The sequence below is a fragment of the Pteropus alecto genome, unplaced genomic scaffold (genome assembly GCF_000325575.1).
Source record: "Pteropus alecto unplaced genomic scaffold, ASM32557v1 scaffold86, whole genome shotgun sequence".
NCBI classification, from domain to species: domain Eukaryota; kingdom Metazoa; phylum Chordata; class Mammalia; order Chiroptera; family Pteropodidae; genus Pteropus; species Pteropus alecto.
The window spans coordinates 21,183,158-21,209,637 of record NW_006442109.1 but is presented as its reverse complement, the minus strand read 5'-3'; the positions used below and the strand labels follow the sequence as shown (position 1 = coordinate 21,209,637).

Sequence of the window (26,480 nt, the reverse complement as noted above, 5' to 3'; positions counted from 1 at the left end):
AGTGGAAAATGTATAGGGAGAATCATTTTTAAAAAGAGAAATGTTAAACAGGTGATGTTTTGAAATCATACTGTATACTTCAAACTAATACAACCAATATAATATTGTATACCAACTATACTTAAATTAAAAAAATTTTTTTAAATGCAAGCTATTTGTAAATTTTTGCATATTCCTTAATTGTTTCTTTTCTTCAAATTGTGTTTAGCGTCAATTATTTGGAATCATCATGTTGATGATGGTCTCTGCTAAAACTATATTTTTTTCTGAAAAAATGTTTAATTCTATTTTGAACTAAACCCCAAAAGAGCAAAACAAAATTGAATTGTGCTGTTATAAGGATTTACTTACGGATATTTCTTCCTTGTTTGACAATTCTTTGAGCCTCTGTAAATCCATGCTATCTCTGTGTCCTTAAAGAGAGTAAAAAGATTATGACAAAAAATATTTTTTTCTTATCTATCAAAATAATATCATTGTCAAAGTCTATATAAACAAGTGATTTCTGTTGTTTTTCAGGTAGTTTTTATCATTTTGCAGTTTCCTGTAGCTTTTTTGATAAATACTGAAAATATCTGTCAAAAAGCTAAAGAAGATAACTAGTTCAGTTTATAGTAACACCAAAGCAAATGCCTCCTATAAGAATCTAACACGTAATGGGACGTGAACTGCTTAAAATTTAAAAGGAAAATGGAAAAAATCATATTTACTATTAATATTAAAAAATATAAAAGCATTATATATATTACATATATCTCCAGTTTAGTGGCAATATATTAAGACTAAAATGTGTTTTTAAAAATAAGCTGGAATAGATACTATGTAGGAAAAGTTGTTTCTATAAATCCACAGTGACTCCATGTAGCCTAGCAGTAGAGATCAACATTCTTAGTATCCAGATAAATTAAAGGGTTGGCCTTAATTTGCATGGACTTAACATAGTCTCTGAACAACCTCTAGATATGTATGATGACTAGGTAAATTTCTAGTTCTGGAAGGCTCACGCAAGTGTTAAAGACAAGGTTAGAAAGCCATCTGATGAAAAAAATTCAAAACTAAAGAGACAGAGGGGGAAGATGGCGCCCATCAAGCCTAGCTTTCAGGAGGATCCTTCTAGGCAATAACAAATAACGCCCAGCCTCCTTTGCCCAATCAATCAGAATGTAGGAAAATCTACAGATATGACAGAATCTACTGTGAATCTACCTACCATAATTTATAAGCACTGAGAAAAAGAAATCCCAAGATGCTGCTTGTTCTCACCAGGAAAAAGAAAATTTTGAGTTTTATGAGTTGGCCAAGTTCCTGCCTCTTCCTGCAGCCGTTACTAACCAGCTTGACAAGACATCCATCATTCGACTTACAATCAGCTATCTTAAAATGAGGGACTCTGTTAGCCAGGGGGACCCTCAGTGGAACTTGCAAATAGAACTCCCTACACCAAACACATCAGTGAAAGTTGTAGGTGCACAACAAAGGAGAAGCCCCAGTGCACTGGCCACTGAAGTAACTGAAGCACATTTAGGAAGTCACATTTTGCAGTCCCTAGGTGGCTTTGTATTTGCACTAAATCAAGAAGGAAAATATTTGTACATTTCCGTAACAGTCTCCATCTACTTAGGCCTCTAACAAGTGGAGCTGACAAGTGGCAGCATCTTTGACTATGTCTACCCTGGGGACCACAAGGAGATGGCAGAGCGGCTGGGCTTGAAGCTCCTGATTGGGTGGGGTCTCCTCTCACCGGGCACTGAGGATGGAGCCAGCTCAGCATCTTCCTCCTCCCAGTCGGAGACCCCTGAGCCAGTGGAGTCAATCAGCCCCAGTCTGTTAACCACTGACAATACCCTTGAGCATTCTTGTTTCATCTGAATGAAAGCTACTCTGCCCAAATATGGCGTGCACATCGAATCACAAGGATATAAGCATTTCATGCTCAAATTCAACTCTGTGTATCAGAATGCTATAAAACAGGATTCGCCCATAATATGGGCACTTAGCAAGAGAAATGGGCCAGATACTGATGTAATCTTAGAACTTGCAGACTTAAAAAAAAAATCATTGATAACTCCAATCTGTGCATTATCTTTTGACTGCACTTCAAATTCTGCCTGCCTCTCAAAACCACCTATGGTATGGCTGGTTCTTCGTAAGGAACAGTTCATTAGTGTGCTTTCAGAAGTGTTAAAACACTTTTATAAAAATAAAAATTCAAAGAGGAAAAAAAAAGAGAGACAGAGGGCCTCGTTCATACCTTGAAACATTCTGGTCACATCCACAAACAACTCAAGCTATTTCCTAAAGAATTCTTTAAGTACTTTAATCTTTAGTAATCTAACAGGAAGATTGCTAGAATGCTATACTCTCTCAAAAATTATGAACCTGACCTGCTCTATGAAACACTCCCTCTTCTCCTTTTCCCTTCCCGTGGCATACTGTCAACATTTAAATATGCTTAAGTCTCCATCATCATTTAAACAAAACAAATAAAACTTTAAACATACGAACCACAATATTAGTTCTTTCTTTCTTTCTTGCCTTCACTGCCAAGCTTTTCAGAGTTGCCCCCCAGTTACCATCTTTATATTCCCTCTTCTTGTTCATACTTTATTTCACTATAATCTGGCTTCTCCCTCTGCCACTTCCTTCACTGAAACAGTTTTCACCAAGGTCGCGAATGTTATCATGAAGTTATATGGTCACTCTATTTATAAGACAATGCTCTTTTACAGTTATTTCTAGCCTCCCCTGTACATTTCTATTGTTCACCAAGTAACTTAACACTTAACTACTCAGGTTCTTTCAACAAAAGTTGATCAAATTCAACAGATCTTCAAATTCAAAAGAGAGTCCAAACAAGTTTTCCAAACAACCGTTAGTATAGTAAAATGCACGAAAGAGATATATGCCAATATAATTATTACAGCTCAATTCAACTTTCTTCCACTTGATTCCTTTTAAAAATTTTAAAACCATGTGCTATTATTAGAACCATACTCCACGTATCACACAAATACAGTTTTATTATTTTTATTTCTAAGATAATTATAATATAATTACATATATTAGTTTGCCAAACTTACCCACAAATGCTCCAAATTCTATATTATCCCCTTCTGCAGCTTTAGAGCAAACAGTTTCTTGATCTTTGGTTACAGTTTCCAAGTGGCCTTTGCAGCTTGGCTGGGATGGTGTACTAACAAAAAATTTGGTTGGTGGGGATGATAGATGTGGTATGCTATTAGGTGAACTGCCTAATTTTTTATTTTTACTAAATATTTTTAAGGTTTCTACCCCATGTAGTCTCTGTCGCAGTTCTGGAGGAGAAACAGCACTTAGGAATAAGGCACCACAAGAGGAACCAGCCTCAGGAAAACTGAATTCTTTTCTCTGGGGTATTACAGGTAAATCCTGACCAAATACATTACACTGGGGATCTTTTTCATCTTTCATAAAAATATTACAAAGAAAAGGATTATTACTTTCAATACCACCTTGAGGAAGAGAGGAGCTAAGTGTATTTACAACACTGTGCTTCTTCCATACAGAAGGTCTTGTAGAACCATCATCAATAAGATTTTGAGCCAAATGTTTGGAAATGCTCAATTCTCGTGTGATTTCATTGTGCACCTTACTAGCTTCTGAAGCTTTCTGGGCAGTGAGTGTTTTTAATGTATCCACAGTCAGGGCTGAAAGATCTTGCAAATGGCCAATTTGAGAATCTAATGATTGTAATGATCGTTTTATATAGTTGACACGATCTCCAACTTCTTTAATCTGAATGCACATCTGCTCCACTCTGTAGGAGAAAAAACAGGCTTTATACGAATGTTGAAAATTATTTAGAAAATTATTTTTGGTAATCTCAATAAATGACAATGGTAAAAAGAAAAAATTTTACATGCATTCAAGGTAAGATATAAAATAAGGTATGGTTATTTATTTATAGAAGGCATACCTTGTATTTAACAAAGATCCAGTGCTTATTCTATTACAATAAAATGCAAGATTTCAAAAAATATTTTTGTTCCAAGGCTATTTATTCCAGTTTCCTTACATCAAAGTAACACAAAAAATGTGTATACAGCTACATATACATAGAACTACCATTACTGTAACTACACAAACACCAGATGCTTCCAGAATATATCAAAGCTGATAGAAACAAATGCTTTAACATGAGGATAGTTTTACTTTTCTCTGACTAGTAAAAAACATTAATTTTCTCTGCCCTTTGTTAATCAGGGTAAAAAAAATAACACAGGATTGACTTATTTAAAATATTAAAAGCACTAAACTGTCTCCCAATATATAACGTAAAACTATTATTAAACTTACTTGTTGACAAACATAAATTGAATAATGATCATGTATAAGAGACATAACTAATAGGGCCCACTGTGACATATAATCAATTATAAAGAGCTTCTGAACCTTTCGAAAGTGACACGAATTCGCTCTTCACTCCCAGAATGGAATTTGTCATCTTTTTCATTAAAATACATCTCAACACACTGTTCTTCAAAATCATGAAGTTTCTTTTGATCTTCTTCTGTTAAAAAAAGTTCTAAGGAGGAAAAGAAAAAAATATCAATAAAGACTATCAAGATATCAAACTTTAGCTCTTAAGTCTTATGAATTACTCATGGTTCATAAGACTATATACATCATCTGCATTTTTTTTTTTCTTTTTACTGCTGTATTTCTAAAGCACTAGACAAGTTTTTCTGTTTTTTCTTCATTCACAGTGCGATGTCAGCAGAATAGTTTTGGGTACTTCCTCCTGTTATAATTTTCTTTTCCTATAAAACACTCTCCCCCATCTATCTTATCTCAGACCTCTTTCTCACACATCCAAGTAGAGGAATTTAAGAACTGAATTGGTAGAACAGAAAGGCATTGTAAAATTGTAAGAACAGTTTGATATGATTAGTCTTATGCAGTGTACACAGTGTATTAAAAGTACTGTTTTCAAAGTAGCAAAAATGGTTTGTAGAACAGCAAATATTATGGTGTACATTACCATTTTAACAAAAACAAACTGAGATGCCATATTCAAAAAGTTTAATACTAAATTCACTTTTATAGACATCATTACTGCACTTAAAATTCTTTTCTGTTTAGGCAAATATAACAAAAGCTTTTATAATAACATTAACCAATCAAGTCTTCTAAATAAAATTAACAGCCTTTAGTTAATACTGATAAGTGATAAAATAAAAACACTGGCTCTACTATATTTTACTTACTTGGTCCATCTGAAGTTTTATCTTTTTTTCTTCTTTTACATATGTAGCAAAACAGAGAAGCTATGTGGCTGAGAATGATAAGTGGTGGAGGCAGAACTGGTTTCTCATGATAAGCCATAATAAAATGATAACGTTGGTACTTCCATACAATATTGGAAATTGCCTTCACTTGTAAGTACACATTGCTTGGATAATGAAGAATAAAAATAAAACAAAGTTAGTTAATCATACTTTAAAGTTTTGAATGCTAAAGATTTAATTGTGATTCTATTCTAAACAAAGATTCAAGAGTACCATACCGTATCAAATAGACATATGAAAAGATGCTTAATATCACTAATCATCAGAGAAGCACAAATTAAAACCACAATGAGATATCACCTCACACCTCTCAAAACGAGTGTTGGTGAGCATGTGGAGAAAAGGGAACCCTCAAACACTGTTGGCAAGATTGCGAATTGGTACAGTCGCTATGGAAAACAGTTTGGAGGTTCCTCAAAAAATTAAAAATAGAATTACCTTACTACCCAGCAATTCTGCCTCTGGGTATTCACCCAAAGAAATACAGAACACTAATTCAAAAAGATATATGCACCCCTATGTTCACTGTAGCACTATTTACAATAGCCAGGATAAGATATGAAAGCAACCTAAGTGCCCATCAACAGATGACTAGATAAAGAAGATGCGGCGCATATATAAAAAGGAATATTACTTGGCCATAAAAAAATAAATAAATAAAATCTTACCATATGCGGCAACGTAGATGGACTTAGAGGGTATTATGTGAAGTGAAATAAACAAAACAGAAACAGACTCATAGATACAGAGAACAAACTGATGATTGCCAGATGGGAGGGTGGTTTGGAGACTGGGTAAAAATGGTGAAGAAATTAAGAAGTACAAATTGGCAGTTACAAAATAGTCACAGAGATGTGAAATACAGCATAGGAAACACAATTAATAATATTGTAATAACTATGTATAGTGCTAGGTGGGTACCAGACTTATTGGGGGATCACTTCGTAAATTATATAAATGTCTAAACACTATGCTATAGATCTGCAACTAATATAATATTGAATGTCAACTGTTAATTGGAAGAAATAAAAAAAGAGTACCCTACCATAAACCAGACTAAAAGGCAAATGAGAAATTGGCAAAAATACATGCAACAAGTATAAAGCACAATCAAGTTTGATATTGTTAAGGGTCTTAATTACAAACTCCCAGAAAAATGGGCAGAAAATAAAATTTTAAGATTTGAAATTATATATAAATGACAAAAACATAAGAAAAGATTCCATCTCAGTAGAAATGAAATAAGTACAAATAAAAACAAGATCCCTTTATGTATTATCAAATTAGCAACCATTAAAAAGATAATACCTAGTGTTGGCAGAGATTTGGGGACATAGGCCTGTTTCGACTTACATGCAAAATGTTCTACTTTTAGAAAGATAGTCTAAGGAAATACTTTAGGACTGATAAAAAAATTTAACCACAATGTGGTTTTGGGAACAAAAAATTATAAACAATCAAATTGAGCAACATAACATATTGGCTTAAAAAATTATGGTCTATATCATGAAATACTAGGTAGCTATTAAAAATAAACTGGAGGGGGATATTTATCAATGTGGGACAATGTTAAAAACAGCATACAAATATAAGAACATTATTTTTAAAAAGAAATATTCATTAAAAATGACAAAAAGATATACACCCAAATATTACAAATGAGATTACTGATGAATTTTTGCTTGTTTGTACATCGAATGTGTATTCCTGGGCAACCTAGTAAAAATCCCAAATAAAAGGTAAATTTATAAAAGAATTGCATGTTGAAAGATAAATCTCAAATTTAGAACTCATTTCATTTGAAAAAGCATGCCTTCTTATCTGTAATTTTCAAAGGTAATTTTAGTAGCTTAAGCCCAAATAAAATTTTTAGAATTAAAAATTTTAGAATTAAAAATTTGTATACTTCCTTCAAAATGAGTAGCAATATATACTAAATGATCTCATTACAATAAGCAAGTGAATAAAACTCTTACTTGAAAAATGCAATAAGAAGATTGACCATAATGATGTACTGTACAAAGAGGTAGACTGCTTGAAGAAATGGAGTCAACCACGTCCCAGGGCCACAGATTGCACGGACAGAAGAATCATTTGCACATACTTTAGAAAGAAAAAAAAAAATTAAAATACAGCAATTCATGAGTAACTATTTCTAATAAGTATTTGTTTGTAAGAAGTAAGTTCTGATTATGTACAAATTTGTTTCAAAGATTCTAGCAAAAGCTTCTTGTCAGGCAGCCACAGGATCACCCACTTAAAAGTATTTCAACAGAGAAGAATTTGGTGAGGGATGTGGGCATCTGCTCTACTTCTCTATCCTAGGCAAGGAAGTATTATTTTGTGTTATGTCTACTCTTTAAGGTAGAGTTTAGCCTGAGGAGCACTGAGGAGAATAAAATTCCCAGATTCACCCACTCTATGACATTTCTATAAGAAAAATAACTGAATCATAAAAAAGTATGGTAAACTCACAATAAATTTACAAACATAAAGACTACTGAGTTTATCTTATTATGTAACAAAAGAGGGTTCAAAGAGTAATTAAAGTACCTCTCAAATACACAATGATTAGATTTGAAATCCTTGCTCTCATTATCCCCACCTGGAAAGTGTCAGAAGCCAGAATATAGCTGAATACAAACAAGGAAAGGAAGAGCTTTAATTCCCAGCACAAAGTTATGAGGAATAAAGCAAAAGTGATTTAAGTAGGGCAAAGATTAGAATTAAATAATAATCAATAACAAGTTTTAGATCATTGTTAAAAAATTTTTGTGAATTTATTTCCATTCTATTCATATTAGTTTAATGAAGCAAATAATCCAAGGAAGAATGCCAGGAGACTAAAAAAACTATATCCAATGCTTTATAACAACTAAACTAGAGCCACATCAGAAAAAGACCAGTTATTGAAAACCTGGAAATGAAACAGAACAGGAAGCCATTAAACACAAAATCTAACCACACTGGTAAAATCTCACTGTTTTAACCAACATCTGATAAAGACAGATGACCACTATGTGGCCATACCCTGACCTCGCCACCTATAAATAGAGGGGTAGGGAGCAACCTAGGTATGGGTTGAGAGAAGAGTGAAGTAAGATGGAGAAAATGAGCAAGAGAGTTCAAGGGAGAACTAACAAAAGAAAGATTTTACAACTTGGATGTGGCTGTCAATAGAAGAACATCCTTGATAGTTGGCTGCATCAACTATATTCACAGGTTATCTAGCTAATTAAAACAATTTAAAAAAAAATCTATTGCCTTATGCAGAGGATGTATTCACCTTTGCATTTTACAATTCGAGTTTATCCAATACACTATGATTGGTCTAAACTAATCGCAGTAATCCCATTATCCTTGCCAATTTAAGCTAATGCGATGAACAGGTTCAATAGGGGCTTCTGGGAAAGGCTCCTCAATAGAACCACTGAAAAGTGTCTATTTCTTCCTGTTGCTAGTTACAGAATCTTATAATCATAAGGGAAACCTGTACAAATGACACTGTGATTACAGAGCAATAGGATGAAAAACAGTAAGTGTCCTTAGCTATGAATTCACCAGTCCCAAAGACCACTCATATCGCTGAATTTTCTGTTATGTGAGCTAGTAAATATCCTTATTGTGTAAGCCAGTTTAGGCCTAATCTTCATAATCTGTTACTGAAAATATTCTAAATATACTTTTTTTCAATTAATATTTGTTATGTTTCTTCTGGGATTAACAAATGTATTGTGGGAGGGGTTAGGCTGGTAATAGTTTGACTTGTAAAAGTATGTAGCATTACTGCATTAATGCAGTTCTAACTTCAAAACATAAAATAACCAAAAGATGAATGTGTAAACATAAATCCTTACCATCGATTTCATATGCGTAAACTTCACCAAAAATCATCCAGTATGGATGAAAAACTATATCTTTAGCAAGAGTCCAAGATGGTGCTTCCCGAGGATAAAGTATTGCCTTTCTTGGAACTCCAAAACTAAGTAGTACAAGAGCCATAATCACTACAATGTAGAACATATTGGCCACCTGTTAAAAAATGAACACTGTTAAAATACATGGGTATTTAAACACAGTGACAATTTTCATCTTTAAAAAGTTTCTAATGTTCTAAAAGATAACTAGAACCTTTAAGTTTCTTTTTATTCCTAATAATTAGCATTCAGAAAAATCTCGTTACTACATAAACTTTAACATCAAGGACATTATGTAAAACCTGATCTGTGAAGCGAGACAAGTCACAGGCATCTTCTATATAATGAACCATATTTCTGGTTCAAACTGGAGTTTGCCTATCTGGAATCCATTCAGATTTTAGAGAGGTACAGACACATGGGCAGATTCAGGGAATCAATTTCCATATGTGCTCTTTCCTAAAATGTCTCTGTTCCTATATTGAAGGTGCACACTTGCTTTTCTATCTCCCTTTGATAACTGTCCTTTGCCCACTTCAAGAAAAAAAAAGCATTCTTCTCACCCATACTGAATGAACCCTTCCACTGTGCCTTGTCCTGGGCTATGAAAACTTCCTAAGAGCTGAACAAAAACAATTGGGTGTTGAAATAATAAGTGGTACCAATATCTGGTTAACAAATCCTTTTGCAAGTCAGGTAGTTTGTAATTCTTCGATTTCAACAAAATTGAAAAAGACTAATTGATTTCAACAAAATTGAAAAAGACTAATTGCATCACCTAATAAATCACTGTAAAATAATTTTTATTGTTAAATCACAGTGTGAATTTTAGTGTTATTAATCAGGAATTCGAAGAATTATGTGAACTGTTATAATAAAACTTTAATTTCTATCTAATCATTTAAGTTCACAGTGTTCAGCATTTACATCTAAAAAAGTGAAAGCTGTCTCACTCTAGTAATATGTAATATTAATCCTTGAATAATAGTCTACTGGGGAAAACCCCATACAGATCAAGAGATCAATAAATCTTGATCAAGATCAAGATCAATATATCTGTGATATACTGTGAACCAACGATTACTGCAATAATAAACCTAAAAAATAATTATGACATTTCCACATATTTTTAAAAAGAGCAAGAGTAAAAATAGAAGGCAGGAATGTGAAAGGTAAAGAGAAATAATAAATGTAGGCTGGATGGAGTAATTATTATGTATTTATACATAATCATTTAAACTTGATCCTTCATCTTTAAAATTCTGTTAGATCTGCCAATAAATGTCCTTTTTAAATTAAGTTAGAGTTGAGTCTCTGTGACTTGCAATCAATCCTAATATTTCTCCCTTAAGACTCAGTTTATTTGTAAAATAGTCAAATAATTCCTTCTTTGAGAGTTTAAGAGGATAATTGAGAGAATATATGTTCTCAATAAACAAAATCTTGGGATAAAAGATTTTAAAAGGCAAATAATTCATTGAAACATGATTTGTGGCATTTGATACACTTTGGAATACAAACATTTATCTGTAATTCTTGTTTAAATGCCCAAGTCAAAATTCAAAACAAAACCCAAATCTATACTGAAGTATCATAAAATTACTCAAGGTCTATGATTCAGAAGTAACTGGATTTCATAACTTTACACATAAAGCCTATCTGACTACCTTCTTTCTACTTGATCTAAATTTAATGAATTAAAAATATCTGAATATGCCATTTCCTGATATCTAAATTGAGGATTTCTAGCTTGAATGTATAGGAGTGAGTGCGAAAAGTTTAGCATTTACCATGTAATTTTCATTAATCTGATCTCTATTAAAGATGTCAACTGTGAGGAAGAATTCTTCTATTTTAATCTCTTTTATCTTCAAGCTTTTTAAAGCTGTTTTCTCTAAGAAATTCTCCACTCAGGAAAAATTCCCGTTTTCTAATTCTTTTCAAATACCACATTCTTTGTAAATGCCTTCATGACAGAATTAGCTACTAACTCTTCAGTCTTCACACAACAGTTTACCATATCTTTCCTGAATCTATCTATCTGCTTATGTGCTTGTCTTGAAGATCTGGGCCACCTCTTATTCATCCCTGCAGTCTCAGCTTAGTATAATGCATAACATATAACAGATATACAATGATAGGAGAAAGAATGTTAAGTTACTCTGGGAACCTCCTTTATAAAATTCACTCCTTTATTCATTATTTAAAAGTATACTTTAATGAAGGACTTCTTATACTCTGCAGCACCTACTTTAAGCAGATAATTAGCAAGTTTTAAAGGGGGTGGAAAGAGAAGATGGCACTAGTAGAAAATAGGTATGATGTGATAAATGACTGCTTAAAGTGGGGAAAGACATAATTCTGGTGTAAGGTGGATCTAAAGATCATGGATAAAGAAGAAAATGAAACATATATTCAAGCTCACTATAAATGGGATGGAAGAACTGGCAGGAGTGTTGGAGTATGTTAGAGGCAAGATTCAGACAGAAATCCAGATAGCTCCACATTCTCTTGGCTACCTCTACTTTTCCCATCTCCATCTATTACTCTGGCTGTCTACTTCTTTACTTTCTACACTTCTCATTTACTGTATATTATCATTAAATTAACTTGATACTACCAAGTCACTAAATAATCTGGTAGGCAATAAGAAGCTGAAGCACTTTTTGCACACTAAAGTTAGGCTAAAACCAATCCTTTCCCCAAAGCCTTAACTCCTCTACATTTCCTGGCAACACCATCACTTCATGAAAGAAGGAATAAATAACAAGTATCTCTTTGATGTGATAAATAGTAACCAGTAATTCTTAACTAGGGGAAGTAGGACACATTCTCCAGGAGGGGAAATGTGCAGTGTGAAAAAGCAAATATAATAAAAATTTATGTTTAGAAAAATTTTAAATCTTGTTTCCACGATGCAAAGTAATGCTGATATTCCTGGGAGTTAGTGGGGTTACTTGGTAGATTTAATTTAGAAGACAGTGATTTTCCAACATTAAGGAAGAGGGTTTTAGAAACTCTAGAAATAGATTTTTATATTTCATCAAAGGGGACAGATATTTAAAAAGAATTGAAAAATGGCATATGTATATATTATAGGCCTATTTTGATAAAACTATTATATACATTATTCATGTGAAGTTTGACAAACACGTATTCATATACATGTCTTGAGGGTGAAAATGTATACATCAAACTGTTAATAGTAGATGTCTCTGGATTGCAATTTGCCTATATTTGCTAAAATTTTCTACAATGAACAGAAATTTTAGAATAAGGAAAGAAAAGCTACTTTTACAAAAGTAATCACATAATAGTTTGCCCTTTCACCAATGAAAACTGAAAATGTTTATGGCATGAGTAGGCCCAATACATTTTAGATTTTTCGGTTCAGTGCATAAAGAATTGCACATTAAATCTAACATCTACATTTAAAAAACAACCCCTGCAAGATGGTTAAACCTATGGGAAAGAGCAAAACACTGGGCATACTATAACAGGAAAAGATTAGATGATCTGGAAGTAACTTTTAAAAAACAGTCTGGATCCATGAAGATAGGAGGAAAGAGGTACCTAAAGACATAAACCATATATAGTTATTTGTTTAGCTGTCATTATCTTACAAAATACATTAATAATGGGACAAGATTATGTGGAAGTCTGGGGCTGAGAATGAGAACACTTGTGAGAATTTTTGAACTGTCCTCACTGGTTGGAAATCATCATAATGAACAATCTGACCAGCTGCTTTCAACATCCATAAACTGGAAAATCATTCCAAAATGTTAAGGAAAGACAAAGAAATGTCGACTTATTTCTCTTATGGAAAAGAAAAACCAAATGGGAGGAGGGTGAGTCTTAAATAGTTTCCTCTATATTTTTCTTCTCTAAAGTCCCAGTTCTCAGTGTTTTACATAATCCAGGCTATACTTTGCCTATTCAATTTGACTGCTAACTACTTATCATCAAAGACAGTCCAGTTGGGGTGCCTTTTTACTCATAGCTTCTCTTTAGCTTTAAAGAACAGCTCACATCCCATTGCTTTAATAAAAGCCTCCACAGATTTATCTCTTTCCATGAATCCCTGTATCTCCTACTCATAATTTAATCAACAAGCCACATTGATGGTTTACCAATCTCATATGATTTCCTAAAATACTTTGTGTAGAATAGACTCCTCGAGCTAGACTATAAAATTATTAAAAATAACTACAGAACTGGTAAAATCAAAATAGATGTGGTTTCACAAAGTTCAGAGTTGTTGCACGCTTGCAGAAGTGAGAATATAATAAACATTAAAAACTACTTGGTGAACAATTAGTTTAGATTTAAAATCTGATATAAAAATAAGAAAAAGAATCTTAAGAATTAACTTATTAAAATACCATGAACGTTCAATATTTTTTTTTTTTTCTACTTGTAATGGCTTTACCCACCCAAACAATAAATATTTACTATGGATAACCTACTATGTGACAGGCACAGTGATAGGTACTGGAGATATAATGGTGACTAAAATTGGACAAAGTTCCTACTCTAAGAAGTTTATAATCTAGAAGAGAATAAAAATAACCCAATAAGAATATAGTTTAAAATACAGTTAAACACAGAGTAAATATTCTGAAGGAAAGAAACAAGGGTTCTACAAAATTACACAGCAAATAAAGTTGATCTAGCTGGAAGAAATCAAAAAAAAGCTTGTCAGAGCAGAGATCTTAAGTATAAATCAAAGTTAATTAGTAAAAAAGGCTAAGGGTATGAGTGTAGACGAGGATGACCACTCCAGGCAGAAAAAAGAACATGAAGTATGGCCTCTGCTAGGGGCAGTGTAACTGACTAGAGCACAGATAAAAGATCTAAACTGGTAAGAGATGAGACTTAAAAAGAAAGCAAGATGTTACTATTGGAGGTAACTAGATAAAGGGCCCACCACAGGACATCTCTTAATTATTTCTTACAACTGCATGTGAATCCATAATTATTTCAAAATTAAAAGTATTAAGGAAAAGAAAAGAAAAGAAAAAAGAAAAGCAACAGCCAAACTGGGCAGGTCTTAAGGGTTTCATTTAGTACACTGATCTCTAGGAGTAATGCGAAACCATTAAAAGACTTTTGAAGGGGAACTGACATATGCAGATCTGCATTTTGAAATAATTACTCTAGCTATAATACAGATTGAAGACAAACCAGAGTAGTTGTGAGTAAACAGATTACTAGACTACTGCAGTTGCCAGATAATGGACTGCTTTAGGGTGCTGGCAGGAAAGATGAAAGGAAATTTAGATTGCAGATAATAACAAGTTCATAACTTTCATTCTGATCTCAAATATTCATAGCAAGTAGCATTTAAAATTAAAGCATTTCAAGATAAAACAAATAAAATATGGTTTTCCTAACCACACCCATCAAATATTTCCTTTCAAAGTTAAAATCCTTAGGAATGGTCGATTTGGAATATAAAGCAAATACACATGATATAACATTCTCCAGTTCAAGTAAAACTATGTTAATGTTTTTATCATTTTAAGAAACAATATCAATAAACCCATGATATGGTTATCAGATGTTTCTCAACTTACCATTTTTCCAATCATCATTACATAAGGTCCTGCCTGTTGATTTACAGCTAGAAAATCTAGCAAACGCACATACCAAAATATTATGTTAAGACAGTAAATTAATCTTCCAGCCACAAAAACATGATTATTATATGCATCTTCAAAGTTCCACTTTGCTCCAAATCTCAGTCCAAATCCAATGAAGAAAGAAATTATGGCAATTGTATCACTGATATTGAAGTAATCACTAAACCACACTTTAATCTTCTGGCTTATTTTCCCAGCTTCAGACATAAAGATCTAAAAAGTTTAAATAAAAAAGTTAAATCAATTTCTTCCTATGAAAGTATATACCAGCAATTATATCACAGTAGAATTTTAAATAGTTTTTAGTTCAAAGTATTTGTGATTATTTTGGCATTTGATGATGTATTTGATCACTGAAACAATTCACTAAGATAGCAGAGACAGATACTTCTTATCCTCAATCTATATGAGAGGAGGGGGAAAAAAAACCCACAAATGATCTATCAATCAAGCTGAAAATCTTGTATTAGAACACAGTTCTCTGGAATTGAAATGTGAGATACTTTTGAAAAGTTGTTTTGCCTTTCATTGAAACAATACTAGGATATCCTGGTAGGGTCTTCCAAAGTGACTTATTTGCAGAAAGTAAACAACTCAGTGGTTTTAGTACCTGTGTTTATCTCTTCTCTTAAATATAAAACAAAAAAAAATTTTTGTGGGGAATGGTAATACATTTACATCTTCAAATCATAATGTATCATAAAGTAAATACTAAAAAGTCTCCTTTCCACTTGTCTCCCTTAGCCTCACTAGAAGAAACCACTTTTACTATAGGCATCTCATTTTATTGCACTTTACTTTATTGGGCTTTACAGGTGTTGTGTTATTTACAAATTGAAGGCAAGATTCCCCACCAGCGAAAAGACTATGACTCATAGTGGTCTGGAACGGAACCCACAATATCTCCAAGGTATGCCTGTACTAGCTAATGAATACTTGCAGAACTTTTTATGAATGTACATTTAAAAAAATTGATTGCGACAGAAACAACGGATTTGAAAAATATATAAACCACAGCATTCAGAGAAATTTAAAATGCATAAAAAACTATTTAATAAAATAAATTCCTATGATACTTAAGTGGAAGGGCAGTACAATGCCTTCTATTTGTTTCTGTAATTTCATGTATACTCTAAATGTAAAGCGGAGACATGAAATACTTCAGAATTAAGTAAATGTGTTATAAAACAACACTTACGTAGCTACTAGTTTGAATGGAAAGTATAAAAATTTATTTAAGAAAAAAAACTTTTTTTCAAAATCAGGATATTAGAAAATTCACAATTTAAATGGAAAACTCTAGTAGACATGGGGTCTAAGTCTGTATGACACCTGAATGGGCAGTAGAGTACACTTAAGTGGGCAGTACAAGAACGAAATAAAAACCTATTTATAATTAACCTGACTGGTTATATGTATACTTAATACTTTTTGATTAGTGACAGAGAACACACATATAAATGTTGAGGAAATAAAGCAAAAACAGATCTAGGCCTTGTTTCTGAGACTAATCATTGTTTTTGTAATCGTGGCAAAGTTAACAGCACAGTGCTCTCTATTCTTTTGACATGATTTTTAGAAGAGCAAAAAAAACCATGTTCAACACTCCTAAAAAATCATACTGAAATCAAAATACACATAAACTAAACATCCCCATATATTTACCCCAAACAAAGCAAAACAAAACACCCTCCTTATATACAGTAAATTACTGGTAGGAAAACTAAAGACATACCTCACGAACTTTCTCAATAGCATAGGTAAATATGTAAGCAATAACAATCCATTCTTGAACTGAAGGTAACTGTTCCATTTGTACAAGAACCACAAATGTATAAAGCATCAGAAATCCTAAGTAAGCCAACTAATAAAAAAGAAAATATAAGATATGAATTAAATTGATTACAAAATAAAACTTTTAACTATGAAAAATTTTAAGCATACACACAAAAAAGAGACTGAGCTCCTGTGAACAATTTGCCAGCTTCAATAATTAAAACAGTTTTAGAAGTAACTCTTCTTCAGTGCACTGTATTTATTAATCAAAATATGAATAGTCCCCATGGTATAAATGTGTTGTTCTACAACCTTGTTGACATTTTAATACTTCCCAAAGAAAGAATTTTATAATACCAAGATTCATGTTGTCAGCTTAGTCCACGTAATTTCATTTAACTAATAATATACCTAACGTACCACCACAATCATCAAGAGACACATACTACCCGCCTCTTCTCTCCCCCAACTAAATAGTAATCCTAGGAAAGACAACTGGTATTTTCCTAGTTCTCAGTCTCTGAGGCTGAATCCCAAGAAATGAAAACCCTTATGAAAAGTATTTTCTCTAAGTAAGAGAAAATCTCACTTCTGATACTCTTAACAAAAAAAGTTATAGAGAGGTGATAGGTTTATGTATAATAACATCTGAATCGGCACTTCATTTCAGAGGAAAACCCAGATTTTGACCTTTGGACAGCTGTGGCTAAGAATCCTCTCATCATTCTCCTTGCCTCTACCAGTCTTAAAACAAGCAATCTCCATGATTAAAGCAGGGAAGTAAACTGCAATCAATAGAGAAACTCCTATAGCCACTGTGTTGTCTATACTTAAAAAGTCATTCAGATGAATGCAAATGTAAAGAACTCACATTATTTCTATTAGTGGGGAAAGAATTTGGGCATTGTGTTAGGTAATTCAGATGTACAATTTCAACATCTGAACAAGATGGAGCAAGAAATTTTTCATATTGAGAAGGTAATGTAATAAAATAGTCTCAGGTTAATGGGGATGTGAGTGGGTGAGAGGGCCACGGTTGAAGGAACAAATTCTCAAATGTTCATCTTAGTACAAAACCACTGTATACTTTGGCAATTCTTAAAAGGTCTGATGATGAAAATGAAAAACAAAAATAACAACAAAATCGAAAACAACTTAAAAGTTTTCCTGGGAAGGGAAGAAAGTACTCATTCATGGAGACTTTATTTAAAAATAAGAGCTAATCTCATGAGTGTTTCTTCAGGAGAGTCCATCCCTCTGTGGACATATGTATTCATTAATCTGGTAGAAAATCTGTTCTTCCATAGAGCAAGAGAAAAGCCAATTATGCAGCAGATAATCAAACATCTACTATAATATGATTAAGAAATGAGTTATTATATCATTGATAAATAAAACTATATGAATGACCTAGATTACTTTTCATCATCCGTTAAGACTGCAAGAAAGGTATTTCCAAAAATTTAATATGATCTGCAAAATCCTAAAGCACAAAGAAATTATAATTGTGCATGAGTTTTTTTTTTTGAATAATCTTTACCAACATTTTTAGTCGATTAGTATTTGTTACCCATTTACAAAGGCATAGGGTTACCACATATTTCTTTAGTAAATTTCTGTTCCAACTAGAACTAAGATTTATTAGTGTTTATTATTCCAAATGATGGCAATTTGGATGAAACTAAGCCAAACTTATTGCTCTTTTAAATGAAAAATGGTTTTTCAGTGATGTAAGTTACATCCAGATCAGTATGAACTTTAGACCAAAAGTACTCTAAAACCTATCTTTTAAAATCATTATGTTCTAGAATTCCAATGTGCTATATATTATGCCATGATCGTTTTATAAACTATATAAATGTCTAAGCAATGTACTGTATACTTGAAACTAATACAATAGAATAAAAATCATTATGCTCATACAATTTAAAAACATACCGTGTTAAACCAGAATTTTACAATTGGTGCATGATAAAAGGCATAAAACTTTCGTGTGATTGGAAGCTTTTTGGATTTTATTTGTATCTCCATTTCATTCTTTCCTCCATTACTGTCCAATATTCTGACTTCTTTAAATACTTCCTAAAATAAAAATAAAACTTACTGTATATTTATTCACAATGAATTTATATATACTTAAAATTTTATTTCCCTCCTTACCATAGGAATCTCTTCTGTTATATTTTGAAAGTTGTTTTCACTATCTTCCATTGTCATTTGATGGGCATCTTGAGATTGTGGAATATGGGACATTTCAGCCTTTGTTTTATATTCTAGCATTAATATGGCAGGTGGAACTAAAATGCTTAATATTACCTAAAAATTTTAGAAACATGGGTTTACATTTTAAAATTAATGACCTTCAAGAATATAACAAAAGCAATAAAAGAGTATTAAATGTCCTAATTATTAGTTAGCCATTTTGCCCCTGGTAGTATAGGGAAAATAACAAAAACTTCCTTTTTACTTACATATTTTATTAAAAGAGGCCCAGGCTGAATTGTTTTAAGAAGTAACAATTTAGCATTATATGAGGGTACAGAAAAGATTTAATAATTAAAGACCTGTCCTTTAAAAGAATAATCAGATTACAGTTTGTTCAGAGAATACATTTTTGTTTAAAGAAAAATTCAAGCCTTATAAAGTTGCTACGTGCTTAATTTTACCCTAAATCTCTTTGCAAGTGTTCCATGTCATAACATGATTACTCATAAACAGGTTTATTTCTAAAAATGTATGTATTACCTGCAAAATCCTAAAGTACAAAGAAATTATGATTGTGTGGGTTTCTGTTGGTTAAGCTTTCACTATTATTTTTAGGAGATGATTAGTATTTGTTATCTACTTACAATGGTCAATAGTTAAACTACTTGCCTGATTTCTGCCTCCTACGTTTCTGTACCTTATTTAAGACATAAGATAACAAAAGGAGAGTTTAAAGTAATATCTCTCACTATGATAAAATCTAAAGTACCAGCTAACCTTTTACCCAAATTCTTGACCATAAAAACTGGGCATATCCAATATACTTCAAGTAAATTAAAAATAACAGATTATCAAGTTAGTAGATAGGTCCTAAATTATAGAATTTGGGAATCTTCTTTTCATAAAGCAGCAACATTGTTCATAGCTGTTGAAGGCTAGAACCACCAAATATTCCATTTGTTGGCCTCATGCTTCTGGCTCAGATAGGGGTAACAACTATGTACCACATCTGAAAAAGATTCAGAGTAAAGAACAGGAGGAAAAAAGGACACTTCATGCCACCTGGGATAAAATGTCAACATTGCCACCCCCACCACCCTCATAAATCAAGGCATTTTACTATCCATCTGGGCTAATTTCTACATTTGTATCTAGTCACACACTTTATAACAAATTATTTCTGAGGTATACCTTGTACCAGGAATTTTTCCTCATATTCAGCCTTCCCATCCACATATCAGATAACAACATTTGTGTACAGGTGTGTGCTACAAAAGGTCTAAGTCTTGAAGAAACTGCTAACTTAAGGCAGGTGGAATTACTCCAGTTTTTCAGTTCATAAGTGAGCAATTTCATAGCCATGGTTTCATCTTGTCTGAAGGACTGTTCTAGTAATTCAACTGCCAGTTGACCAAAATCACTATCAAAAGATAAAAGCCAAAACATTTTCAGATTACCAAACTGTTGTTTTAAACCACTATTCTTAAATTCATTCATTACATGTTCCAATGAATAATATTTACACACACACACACACACACACATACATGCATGCATGCGCACACACTTAGGAAGCTGTGAGGTATTAGAATCACAGGAGCTTTATGTTTTCAGGTATTTACTACTCTGTAGGAATCACAAAGTATTAAAATATGTCACATTAAGAACAGACTGAAAAGGTCACTCCGGAGCACTCGCCATGGAAACATATAAACCTATCGTGTCACAGAAAACCAAAACTGACAATGTGTAGTTAAAAAATTCTAGAGTTATTTCAAACATAGAAAAGTGTTGCTAGCCAGTATAGAGGAATACTGAGAGTAGGGACTAACCTCATCATAAAAAAAACCTGAATTTTAAATCTTCAGTAATCATAGGACCCCTGCTTGAGCTATATTTCTAGTAACAACTCTTACCCTCTTCCAAAGTCAGCCCATTTTCGGGGAGGGAAGTCCAAATCTCTATCATAAAGCTTCCTAGAAACTACCTTCCGGGTTAATAATCCATTAGCGTCCTAAGTAAACTATAACTTCTGTGAACGGTTTCATTCTTCTATATAGGTAGTTCCGCCATCTGGAATGCCTTTCCAATTAAATTTATTTCCTTAGAACACAGCTCAAACTTCATTTTCTTCCTTCCTTTACCACTTCAAGTGGAATTTTTCCTAATTTAATTGCTACTATGTGCAATTATTAAACTGACTTCTGGCATTTCTTCTTGATGAATTGTTTAATTATTGAATTGCAAACAATGTAATAATCTCTTTTGTACATGTGCAGGCAGCAAAGTTTCTGAATTTTAAAGAATACCTAATATATTTTAAAAATGGGTTTCTCTTAATAGCAATAAAATTATGCCTGTATATTCCCACTTAGTGCATGACACTACAACCTTCACTTAAACTCAATCTACTTTGTATTTTTAAAATGTTTCAAATGATAAAATATAACTTACTTGGAATACTGTTTCAATTCTTCTGAAGTATCATCTACAAGGTCACTCTGCTTTGCTTCATATGCCATTGAACGATAGATCTTACAGGCAACTAAAGCTTTAGCCATTGATTCTTCTCCATGCTGCCATAAAAAACGGGCCATGACCTGCCTCTTCATAAGGCATGCCCAAATTAACAGTTCATTAAGTGGATAAGAAAAGCGCTTGGCTTCTGGATCATCAATATCTACAATTTCATCTTTGGTTCTTTTCTTCTTTCCTTCTTCCATAGCTGTATCAATCTTTAAGGGAAAATATAAAGCTCATTATAATAGGGCTGTGACATTCATGTGAGAATTTTTATAAAATCTCCTTTACGCTATTCTTCAATTTCAGATAACTGTATAAATTAAATAGTACAAATTTTATATACCTGATTTTTATTATAGCTCAAAATTCACTTTATGGAAATGGCAATTTAAAAATATGCCTTTGTAACAGTGTTCCAAGTTTGAAGAAAGGGTCTAAATATTTCAACTAATATCTGATAAAACACAATTTTAATAAAAGAAAAGTTTAGATAATATCTGTCTTGCATGTTGTTAATCAACAAAAAACTGAAAAAAAGGAGGCAGATAAGCATTTATGGAAAAATTTTAAAAATTTGATTATCACAGCTAAATATAAAAAACTTAACAGAACCATTAACTCATAATGAATATCTTTTCGTATATGGCAAAATGAAGAATCAAGGATATACTATATCTGAAAACAAAAGACAAATCTTACTAAAACAGGGAGTCCAGAAAGTTTAATATTTAAATAAAAATACCTTTGGTCGGTAGGGCTGTGCTGTTTTAATGAAATGATTATGTCTCATTTTTTCCTTTTTATCTGCCCTATTGCCAAAAGATTCATGACTCTTTCGCAGCTGAGGAGTGCTGCTGGAGGTATTTCTGCCAGACCTCTGAAAATGAAAGCTTATTAGTTTTTACAGATTTCAATATGCTGATATCTATAAAAATTCAAAAATCATTTTATATATATGTATAAATGTGTGTGTGTACACATATAATATGATTTTAGGATTTCAATTACATAATATTTCTGAGTATTCTTATTGAAAATCTCGTATTTTTAAGACAATGCTATTTTCCCCATTCTAATAAGTAATTTTTAACTTTTAAAGTGTAAGAGTTAATTTTAAAGCACATTAATAGAGACTTCCCCCAAATACTACATACCCGATTATTTCCACCAAGACTATTATATATTAATCGAAAACGCTTCCGAGTGTAGGTGCATCTATAGGTTCCTCCCATAAGATATTCAATAACAAGTCCTATGTCAATTAGAGTGATCTTATATCCTGGAGGAAGATTTCCCTGAAAAACAAAACATCAGTTTTAAAAAGACAGGATAATAATATTTCTCAATAATTCCATGCCATACTTAGAAATTCACCTACTCTCCAAAAATGACAAATGTTTACTTATTAAAGAAAGTTGGGATTTCCAGCAGCTATCTTTACAGAAGGGAGTGATTTGTTTTTGTTTCTTTTGTAGGAAAAGGGGATTGTGAAGTTTGAAGTCTCAAAAGTGTGGCTTACGACAGGAGTATGGCTTACAGCAGAAAGACAATATGATCTCTCCACTGCCCTAATACTTCACATATAGAGGCAAAGGAACTTAGAAGTTCCTTTGCCAAGTATTCGATAATATTATGTGGAACATAACATAAACTGCATTTTCCTGTAAAAATAATTCTGAATTTTAATTATATTTCTTGATGGGCCTATAAACGCTTACTTAGTATTTTTTAAACCAAAATTATATTGGCTATTATATTATAAGTGACACAATTTTTTATAGCCTCATCTAGGATTAACTACCACTTATAACACTGTTTAGAGCTGACTTCATTTTCCCAGGGCATCAATTTAAAAATGAATTTTTGGAACATAAATCACTTGTGAGTTGGTAAGATTGCTTGTTTTAGAATCAAATATTTGGTTGATTTCATCAAAAAATCTTAAAAAGGTTTAATATCAGATGATTGATAATATAATAACTAATTCTGCCCTCCTACCATCACCATTCTTTCCATTTCCCTAATTATAATTTCATGAACTTTTAGTATTTTTTTAAATGCTTATAGTTTTCATATTTTGGTTTCATCTGTGACATTTCTAATCCCTAGATATCTATATTCTTTAAATCTCCTATCTAAAAATAAAAAGTTCATCTTAAAAGTAAGATTTTTGTTTTTATTTTATCTTAAGCAACTTCAAAATATGCTTTATGATTGAGGATGTCATGTATTTTTAGTTTTAATAAATCTGACAGATATCATTATGATATAAGCCCACTTGAATGGGAAATATTTAAATTAAATAATGTGAGTTATCTAAAAAAAAAAAAACACCAGAATTTCTCAAACCATACAAATAACTTATAAAACTCGACTTATTAATTTAAATCAGAAAATATTCAATTACTGCCTTTAGGATTTTTTTACTTACAAAAATAAAAAAATGGGACTTCTTATTACAGCTACCAATGTAAAAATAGTCAATACATACCAAATCTCATATTTGTTTCCAGAATTAACAACTACAGTTCTTTCTGCTAATCCACATAAGTAAACCATAATGCAAATGTGTTTTAGAAACCCCCTGGATTGAAGGTCTCCCCCATTATTCAAGCTTTATAGGAAAAAAAAAATCTGCCATTAAGATCACCAACCAATGTTTCCCTCAGTGTCCTTATTCAATGTCTTTACATGCCCAGAGAACAAATTTCTTCTGAACAGAGAAAGAAGATATATTCATTCTATTAATGATCTTCTTTTATGGACCAATGAGTGTTATGAAATTCATCATCCTCTATCTCAGATGACTAGAAGCTCAAGCACTCAGCCACAATTTCATAAACTTCTTTTTAAATTTCTGATATAGTATACTCTTTACCTCTGTTACCAAAAATTTAGCCTTTATTTTATTTTTGTTTTTTAAAAATGTCATTTTATTGCTATTTTTAAGATGTATTTAAATGTTTTGAGACAGAAGAAGTATAAATAATATTTTATATAACATTTTTGGAAAAGAAAATCTCTTACCTGTTTGACATCTCGAACAAGATGAAATAGCATTGGATTGGTTGGACCTTGTTTCTTTAAGGAGAAAAAAATGAGAGCAAACTATCATTTTTCTTGTAAAATAATGTAAACAACTTCCTTTCTTACTACCTATAGAACTTTTATAAACCTACTTGTAAAATTATACTGTTTTTGAGTTAAATAAGTTCTGTTCATAACATGAACAAAGAAAAGGATATAACCATTTCATACTATCATGATTACCTTAAACAAAATGTGCAATTTATTATGTTCTTATATTTTTACTTATGTAACATGTTTTGTTTTCTAAAAGTTATACAAACGCTGCAAACTTCAAACTTAAATTATATCTTTAATTTACATTTCTTTCATTGATAATGCAGGTGTATGTTCTCTTTCTTCTTAAAATGTCTATACCCTTGTTTTTGCCACTTGGATGGGAGACCACTTAGGAAGACCAGATGCTGTAGGCATAAAAAATAAAAAAATAAGGGATTGTAAGCTGACAAGGTCCGTGCAATGTGAGGTCAATTAAGAATTGCCTTGCCAAAAAAAAAAAAAAAGATTTCTTAGTTTTATATTCTAATATGGTAAATATCAACACACATAAACAGAAGCTCCACAGAACAGCTCTTTGAAGACCTCAATAATTTTTATGTTATAGGACTCTGATATCAAAAGTTTGAGAACCACTGTTTTGTCATGTTCTAATCCCTTAAATTTTAAAATATTTAATCAATAATTGATGCTGAAAGTAACTATTATCTTAATGAGTAATATAATTTAAAAATTACTTGCTTTGCTAATGGGATCAATTTTTATTTTTAGTGTTTTATATTTGCTTTACATTTCAGGGATAAACATTACTTCGGCACAATGAATAATCCTTTGAATTTTTATGTCTGTTTGTTAGAGACAAAAGAACACCAGCAAAGTTCAATGTAACTGTGCTAGATACTATTAAATAGAAAAAAATGGAGGAAAATAAAGATAACCCCTAATCAAAAGTAATATAAAATCCACAGGGGAAGATATAATTGTAGTACATTGACTACGCCATTGGGCTTCATGAAAGCAATGGCATGGCATTTAAACTAAGTTCTAAGCAATGAATAAGATTCCAGCAACTAGGGAATAGTTGGAAGAAAAACACAGACCAGCACTGTGTAAATGGCACATGCTTTAAAAAAAAAAGTATATACATACACGTGTGTGTGTGTGTGTGTGTGTGTGTGTGTGTGTGTGTGTGTGTGTGTGTATGATAATATAGTTGAAATACCCAGTATAAGGGGATGAAGATGGAAATAAAAAGGCCAAGTGAGAGATAGCTGGGGCAAAATTTTCGAAATTTCAAAAGCTGGAGAGCTCTGAAAATCAAGCTAAAGATTTGGATAACATTTAATACATATTGGGGAGCCATCAAAAGTTTTTAAACTGGGAAAATTTATGGTAAAATATGTGATTATAAAAATATTAGTTTAAAGAACTGACATGAAGAGTAGGAGGCTGGATTACAGAAGTAGTACAGACTAGAAATGACTGAGTAGTACAAAAATTAGGAATGAAAAGGAGGAGATAAATAGGTAGAAAATGATGAATGCAGAGAAGTCAGAGTCAGGAAGCCAGGATTTGGTCGTAGTGCTTCTTCAAAGTACAGCTCAATTAAATTCATATCGCAAACATGGAAATCAATAAGAAGGGCAGTATTTACCCTCTCCGATGTAGTGACATGAAAATTTGAAATGAAATCAGAAAGGCTTTGTGAAGGGAATAGTTTTCTCCTCCTTAGAAAAATAAAAAACAGTATGTAAGCTAAAAGAGGGACACAAAATCAAATCATGACTGTAAAAAAGCAAAAAGAAAATAAAGAGCAAATAAGTTCTGCATTAGACAAAGAAGTCAAAAGAAATTTAGTGTAACAAATGATCATGAAGAAAAAAAGAAATATAATGACCCTATAATTAAGAAGTTGATCCTATAGTTTTAAAAAAGAGTGAAGGGAGGGAAAAAGAGACAGGATTGATAACACTACGTATTTTTCCTATGTGGCTATGGTGATA

The 26,480-nt window shown here is 32.1% G+C and overlaps 1 protein-coding gene across 1 annotated transcript in view; it reads right to left on the bottom strand.

Annotated features, from left to right (window-relative positions):
* Positions 1-26,480, bottom strand: part of TRPM7 (transient receptor potential cation channel subfamily M member 7) — a 94,761-nt gene that overhangs the window by 23,987 nt on the left and 44,294 nt on the right. Inside the window, 15 exon segments of the mRNA XM_006920365.3 lie at positions 352-413; positions 3,081-3,796; positions 4,432-4,564; positions 5,247-5,431; positions 7,304-7,430; positions 9,185-9,359; positions 14,824-15,102; positions 16,625-16,753; positions 18,604-18,747; positions 18,826-18,981; positions 20,062-20,290; positions 21,325-21,605; positions 22,136-22,270; positions 22,548-22,688; positions 24,421-24,474. Of these exon segments, the coding sequence (XP_006920427.1) occupies positions 352-413; positions 3,081-3,796; positions 4,432-4,564; positions 5,247-5,431; positions 7,304-7,430; positions 9,185-9,359; positions 14,824-15,102; positions 16,625-16,753; positions 18,604-18,747; positions 18,826-18,981; positions 20,062-20,290; positions 21,325-21,605; positions 22,136-22,270; positions 22,548-22,688; positions 24,421-24,474 (2,946 nt within the window).